At 44.1% G+C, this 7,775-nt stretch overlaps 1 protein-coding gene across 1 annotated transcript; it reads left to right on the forward strand.

The window, feature by feature from the left end:
• The first annotated feature begins 1,050 nt into the window (after nucleotides 1–1,050).
• Nucleotides 1,051–7,775, forward strand: hapln1a (hyaluronan and proteoglycan link protein 1a). Its single transcript, XM_073466890.1, has 4 exons — nucleotides 1,051–1,141; nucleotides 5,870–6,208; nucleotides 6,965–7,264; nucleotides 7,486–7,775. Exons 1-4 carry the CDS (start codon nucleotides 1,051–1,053, stop codon nucleotides 7,773–7,775), a joined length of 1,020 nt encoding a protein of 339 aa, XP_073322991.1.

The raw sequence follows: 7,775 nt of genomic DNA on the forward strand, positions 1-7,775 counted from the left end.
GGGTTGTCCCAGCTGTAATAACTGCAGTGATGGAGTGGTCCAGAACAGCATCTGCAGCGTGTTGCTCCACTCCCAGCCTTACTGTCCTTCAAACACAATCTGGGTGGCTGAGAAAACGTTTAGGAGAGACCACACAGGACCCCCCTGCTCATGGCTGGTCGCAAATCCATGTCGTCGTGGCCTCCGGAGAGCTGCTCGGCTGTTTCTGCTCTGCTGTGCATCAAGCATACTTACAAGCCAACAAGGCTGCAAAGGGACTACACATCATTTCTATCACAAGTGTGCATCTGTGTGCAAAGTGTTCAGGCCTGCATGAGAACAATATTTCACTTATGAACATTCATTTCATTTGTGCAATTGAAGCCTAATAAAGACACTATAAATAAAGAAATAATTAAATTGGGTGGGAAATCAGAATGAATCACAGTTAATAGAGTGAAAACATACCAAAGCTGCAAGTCATGGGACAATGGCTGAGATGCAAAATAATTTTTCTATTTTACCATTATGTTTTACTGTGGTGAGGATAAATGTATATCTTATATACCTGATTTCAGTGACATTACCTCAGTAAGTTTCACTGTATTGCAGTAATCTCTCATTGTAGTTTCACTTCCATCTATTTTACTCTTTATAATTACCTGCAGGTTAATTGTCGGGGGTTTTCCTAGATCCTGCTAGATTCTCCCAAGGGAGAGGAGGGAGTTGTTCTTAAATAATGTGGCAGAGGGGAGCCAGTATAGAGCTGTGCATGGTGATGGGCTGAGGGGTGGGGGGAGTGGTTTCAACCAATAAAAGGCACTTGTCTGGACCTCTGAGGAGCCCAAACTTTCCAGTAGCACCACAGGCGGCTGCTGCACAAAGGAAGACGGAAAGAGGGACAGTAGATGAATAAAAATTAAAAGATAAGAAAAATTCTTCAAGCTAACATTCGGCTCTCCTAAAATATTTAAACTTAGTGCAGTTTTTTTCTTTTAAAGTTTTATATTTATATTTTCATTTGAAAAGGGCCCTTTGTGTAAAAAAAAAGAAGAACAAAAAGAAGAGAAAATGACGAGTCTGCTGTGCATCACAATAATCTCCCTGGCCCTGACTGCCTGTGCAAACAGTCAGGACACGAGCACTCCCCCACTGCCAACAGGTAAGGTTGAATTTATGTTCAAAAAGTTTGATATTTAGGTACGTGGGTGATTGTGCACCAATTTTATTTGAATGCATGTGTGTGTATGTGCAGAAGTGTTACTGTGCATGGAGAAAAAAAGAAGAAGCTGGGGATGAGCTGTGTAAGGAATCTGAGCAAAGTGGTACCACAGCTCAGGCTTGTCTAACAACAGGGTCATTGTAGCAGTAGGTAACAGAGTGGTCTCTGGGGTAACACATAGGCACAGTGTGACTCACCATTGACTCATTTACTTGCTGGATACAGACCGCCACAGCATGGACTGGCTAGTGAAAAACTGTCATTCACTGTGGCTCACTGCCTGTACTCATGAATGAGGACCACACCATTAATACTACTGTTTGTGCCCTTAAATGGCTCATTGGCTAAAACTGCAGTGCTTGATTTTTTTTCTTTTGGATGTAAATTCTTACTAGAGTGCAAAAATAGTCAAGACTTTCCCACAGTAAAGTTTGACCTTTTGTTATTTTATCAGTTGTCTTCTTCTTCCTGTGGCAGACAGAGAATGAAAACCTAGAAAGACGTGTTATCAGAGAGCACCTGCGCTCCATCACGAGGTTGTTATAATTCAAATCCACACCTGCCAACAGGATGACACACTGAGATGGCTGCTGCAACCGCGAGCTACGAAATACCACAATAGATCTACCGCTGTGGTGAAAGAAAAAAAACAATGTCTGGCTGGCTCGCGCTCTCATGTTATATGAATGATACTCAATGCACTTTCAGCAGCCCTGCGAGCTGACTCAGTAGATGTCAAATTAGGGGTTTCTCAGCTCTCTCTCCTCCCAGACAGGAGGAAATGGCTCGTCTGTGGGGAAAATCATTTCACTGTGGGAGGAGCTTTTTCTAATCCAAACATTAAAACTGCTCCCATTGGCCGGTGATGGCGTCTGTATGTATATGTGCATGCAAGATTATACATCGCCTCACTGTCTGCATTATGTAATTGGCTCAGCTCAGGCCAGCTAAATCATTGTTCCATACCGTATAGCTTTTATTATCCATGTGAGCAGTGTATTCTCTGCCTGTTCACGGGGCGTTGCCTGTCCTTATACCTACTGACTCACTCTGGCACTGGCAGCTTTTGGAAATCTGCCACAGTAACAGGCACCCTGACAGGAGCGAAGTTAAGATTAACGACCCGCAGCCAAAACGTATAGCGCCCCATGCTGAACAGCAGCCAAATGACTCTGTTTTTCCCTGTGAGGTAATAGTCTGTTAAGTCTAATGCTTACTGTAGTTGTTGGTTACTGAGGCTTGGCCTGGTTGCTGGGGCTGGGTGGGAAAAAGAGCTTGGCTGGAAATGGGCTGAGGCCGGGGGCTAAGTAGGAGATGGGATGCTGCTGGAGCCATGTTTGGTGCTGTTGCATTTGCATTAATTCACAGTCGACCCTGATGACAGTCTACTGTATATGTGTGCTGTGGATTATATATGTGTACCCCATGTGAGCTGTACACACCCACACTCTGTGTTTATGCCTGTTCTGCTTGACATGAAAGCAGGAAGGAGTTTATTGGAGTTGTGTGTAGGAGTTGGCCTGCTTGCGTTTGTCCCAGCTGTGCTCGTTAATTCTTTCACCATACTGTTGACACAAATGGGCCAGCAGCAGAAGAGAGTGAAGCTGTGGGATGTTTTAAAGCATCTCATGTCTAGCTGCTCCATTAGAGGGTGTGGCACAAACATGCTATGACCGCTCTCTGATGATTCCCCATCCTTAAAAGTGCAAATTACGCTCAGGGATTCAACAGCATAATTAGACTCTTGTAGTTTCAGAATATATAGGTCACTGAGCAGATTTGGACCACTGTAATGTTGTTGTAAATTTACTGTTCTGTGTTACAATGGAGCAGATGGTTCCAATCACTCGCTGATACAGCTTTTAACAGAGTGAGAGAGAATTGTGCTCGGTCATAAAATGGCAGTAGGTCTTGGCTGCAGCTGCGGAGCCTTTTTTATTGTCATGCACATGTGTTCATTTACTTCTTTGCCATGTTTTCATTCCCAGCTGCACTCCACAGAAATTTCAGATAGAATCCGCGCTGAATTATTTGACGACCCATTTTGATGTTAAATGTGACAATATGGCGCCACCTTTGACCTCAGAGAAGCTTGTCTAAATAGGATGTGGGTTGAGGTGTGACAAAGGAAAGAAAAGCTCCCTTCTCTTCCTGACAGGCTAAGTACACACAACAGGCTGTTGCTTTATGAGTGTAGTGTGCCCCACATGGCCGGGGCCACATTCTCCTGTGGGACATGTGTCTGCCGGTAACTGCAGAAGCAGGAAGGAGTGTGGAATTACTTTCAACATGCCCGTCTCAGTCCGCTACTACTGTCTCTTAGGCATCATTACCTTCAAGGCTACTTTGGAATATATGATATGTTCAAGAGACAGACTTCGTTATTCTGCTCTCATTTAGTCATCTAGAAGTTATTAGGTTAGTATGTATACAGTAATTTGCAAGCTCCATTCTCAGCATTATGTTGGCATTGTGATGTTTAAGCAGTCCCCTCCTTCCGTCTTACATTTCAGGATAACAAACCACATCCAGCGGCTGGTTTCCCTCTCTGGACAGAACAATGTTTTCATTTTAAAAAAAGTACAATGAACCCCTTCATTATGTCTCCTCTAATGTCCTGAAATTTGGAAATTTCGCGAAACGTCGCATTGCATCACATCTGGTGAGCTAGTGTTGACGTCAACATCACCTTCACCTTTGCCAGGGCGTTTGATGAACAGTTGGGTCGTCCTAGGTTTCTCCGTTTTCAACCACACTTCATGCGACTGCCGCCCATGCAGAGAATTTACGAGGCACGGTGAAGCTGTGAGTCATTCCTCACAGAAGGGGCAAAGAGGAACCTCGTCCAGACTGCTTTTAAACTCTCCGCTGCTTTCGAAGACATTAGTAATTAGAAGTGGAAAAAAGTGTGTTTCCGAGCTCGTAAAATACCTGGCATACTGTTGACCAGTCAAGAGGCGAGTGAGGCTACTGGGTGTGGTGGTGATTGGGTAATAGCCTCTGGGATATGAGACGGTTTGCAGTCTAATGAAAGAATTACAAAAAAATGGAAGAAAAATTCTGCACGCGGCTTGACTGAAGGGTAGATTAGGTCTGTCAGCAGTGCTTCTGCTAATTAAATCCTTCTGTGGGAGAGCTCAATACTAATGATCTGAGAACCACTGAACAGAGTCCAGACACGTGTCTACTGTGTGGTTAGCACTGAGGATTGGAGCCGTTTAGGCATGGGGTTGATTAGAAGTCGTTTCAGTGTCACTCCTCTGTACGTGCATGTGTGAGTAGGGGGGCAGGTTATGGGGTGATCAGGGTGGATGGCAGCAATCCAGTGGCTCTGCTTATTTCCTGAATTGCCCATGTGAGAAACGTTCTCCCTGTTGAAGAGCCAGTGGCAGCATTCTAGTCATGGCTCTGGTAATCCTGCACAAAGTGAGGCGCCTCAACACAGTGTTGGCATCCTCAGTCAGGAAGGAGAAGCATACTGGTTTAGACTCAAATCATCCATGGTGAGTAAGTAGGAAGAAAATAAATCAGAAACAGAGCAACTCAGGGTTTTTTTTTTCACTGAATACAAGACAAGACTATACTCAAGGGACGGTCTTTAAACCTGAATTCCGCCACAAACTTCTTGGTTGCACAAGATTAATAGCCATGTCCATAGACCACCTACAGCTAAAAAGCCAGTTGATTTCCTCATTAATGTAATTACCATATTATCTTACCAGCTCAGCTCTGCAGAGTTTGACTCCACTTGCAAGGTTGGTTTTCCAAGGCTATACCTGTGGTGGTGGGGGTCAGGGGCCGTGTACATCCATCCATCTGGTGCTTATTATTATTGCCTGGCACAGGCCACCCCTTGCTGGCTGGGGTCTTCTTAACTAAGCAAGCCCTGTGAGGTCTTAACATGGGGGTCAAGGAGATTGTGGGAACCCACGGTGAGGCATAAATGACCTGCCGTTTTGAGTTTAATGGTGGCCTAGTTTGGACAGGGAGTATAGCAAGAAGGTGCACAGACTACATGAGAGAAAAAGTAAGGATGAGAGCTAGATTCTGTAATTCATTAACTCTATTGTCGTTTTTACAGTTTCTGTTATTCACTTGCCTGACATGCTTAAAACAAATCAGATGGAGCAGATGAAAGATACACCCTTCATTTTGAGGGTCAATGCTGCGAATCAAAGGTTTTTTAAGTGCCAAGACTGACAAGAGCAGGAAGGAGAGACTGAAGAGGCCGATTAGCTCGAGGGGCTGAGGGCTGGCTGGTCTCCAATACTGTATCTAATAAACCAAACAGGATAAACCCAGACTCTTTGATAGTTGTATATGTGAGAATGCTCTTGACTGAGTCAGTGTGTGCATGTGTAGCAAAATATAACATATAGTTCCACACATGCCAAAACATGCAGTTGAACAATTATGTACAAAAAAAAAGAAAGACCAATAAAGGAAGAATTTGGAAAAGCGGGCACTTTTCCTTATTTGGTGTTTTCTCAAAGTCTTTTGCTGCATCAGTTTCATGCCAAGCACAACTTTGGAATCCATGCGTAGAATATAGTTCTAAATTATGCAAACATTACGTAATATTTTCCTGTTTAAGTCCAAGTATCATAAGCCCAATGACCAAACCACCAAACCACAATAAGGTCACATCATGTTTTTTCTCTTTTCCAGTTAAGGTTCAAGCTGAACTTGGTGGCAATGTCACCCTTCCCTGCTGGTTCCTGTCCAAGGACACCATGTCCTTTGGTGGTATGCGAGTCAAATGGACCAAGGTGGCAGATGATGAAGCACTGAACGAGGATGTGCTGCTTTCAATGGGATTCCACAAGAAGACCTACGGAAGCTTCGAGGACCGCGTCTTTCTGCAGGAACAAGACAATGAAGATGCCTCCCTGGTGATAACTGAAGTTTCCATGGATGACATGGGAAAATACCGCTGTGAGATCATCAACGGGGTGGAAGACATCGTCCATGATATTATCTTGGAAGTGGAAAGTGGTCTCACTGATGGTAAATGCCATTTTTTATATTTAGAAACTTAGCTTATAGGAACAAGCCTTTAAGTGTAAGTTAATCTAACAGATATAACGTCATTAGATGCACGTCACCAGTTATTTTATGTCCTTTCCCTGTTAAAATGCATAGGTCAGCATTTATCATCTCCCTCAGCAACATTTTTGTTTCCAATCATTGAAAACATCCACATTTTCTCTTCTTGTGGGAAAAGGAAAACAAAAGAAAAGACAGCTTGTGCTGATTTATTCAAACTGCTGTAATGATTCAGCCATGATGGCATTTGAATACTGTTCAACACGAGTAAACAGAAACACATTTTCCATCTTTTTTTCGGTCCATATACTCATACATCTGACTTACTCATCAGATTTTATAATGACTAAATTGTCTTCCTTTTAAAATGCACAACTCGAAGAGAAACTGCTGTTCATGCAAGTTAGGGTAATTTACATATTTAGACGTGATTTCTGAAAGCTCGCCTGGTGATACACTAAATCACAGCAGAATGTTAGAGCTCTTCTGTATCAAAGTGCAGCTCCCACCCACCTTTTGTTGATGGTTTTTTAAATGTGTGAAGGATCAATCTGGGTGGAGGCTGACCACGCACATGTAGTTTTTGGCAAAAGTAGAGTGAACACAGTAACATTAACCTTGCGCTGCTAAAATTTGCAAACATTTTTGGTAAAACTAAACATAGATTGAAGGGTTGACATGCTATCACATTCACTTAATCTCTTCTTCCCCTCTCAGGTGTTGTGTTCCCGTACTTCACAAGTAGAGGCCGCTACAGCATGAACTTCCAAGAGGCAGTGCAAGCCTGTTTGGACCAGAATGCCACGGTCGCCACCTATGATCAGCTGTATTTGGCCTATAAGGACGGCCTTGATTGGTGCAATGCTGGCTGGCTGAATGATAGCACGGTGCAGTATCCCATCAACAAACCCAGAGAGCCTTGCGGTGGCACCAACAGTGGTCCTGGCGTCAGGAACTATGGCCGTCGTGACAAACAGAGCCTCTTTGACGTGTTCTGCTTTGCTTCTGCACACAAGGGTGAGTTTATCAATTTTCTTGATTCATTACTTTTTGTCACTCAGAGTTCTTGTGTTGGGCTTGCACCAGGAAACACAATGGTTTTGTAAAAAAATTGGCATGTATGGCCTAGCTTGGTAGACCAAAGTTTTTTTTAAAAAAGGAAATACTGGCATCTGGTTGAGTGCTTCTGTCAAGATATATCTTCTTCTGACCGCCTGTTTTGCTTTCTCTGCTGTCAGGACATTTCTATTGGCTGGTCCAACCCGACAGGCTGACCTTTGATGAGGCTGTGCAGGCATGCTTAGACGACGGTGCAGAGATCGCCAAGGTGGGCCAAGTCTACTCCGCCTGGAAGCTTGAGGGCTACGATCGGTGTGATGCCGGCTGGTTGGCTGATGGAAGTGTCCGCTACCCCATCTCCAGGCCCCGCAAGAACTGCAGCCCAGACGAAGCTGCGGTGCGCTTTGTTGGATTCCCAGACAAAATGCAAAAGTCTTACGGCGTCTACTGCTTCAGGGCTGAGCAGTGA

This window comes from Pagrus major, chromosome 5, assembly GCF_040436345.1.
Source record: "Pagrus major chromosome 5, Pma_NU_1.0".
NCBI lineage: Eukaryota > Metazoa > Chordata > Actinopteri > Spariformes > Sparidae > Pagrus > Pagrus major.

Bases quoted from the DNA above. Each gene is read 5' to 3' on its own strand.
- hapln1a (XM_073466890.1), top strand. From the start codon at position 1,051: ATGACGAGTCTGCTGTGCATCACAATAATCTCCCTGGCCCTGACTGCC. The intron at 6,209-6,964 runs GTAAATGCCATT...TTCCCCTCTCAG, and splicing joins GGAAAGTGGTCTCACTGATG to GTGTTGTGTTCCCGTACTTC. The intron at 7,265-7,485 runs GTGAGTTTATCA...CTCTGCTGTCAG, and splicing joins CTTTGCTTCTGCACACAAGG to GACATTTCTATTGGCTGGTC.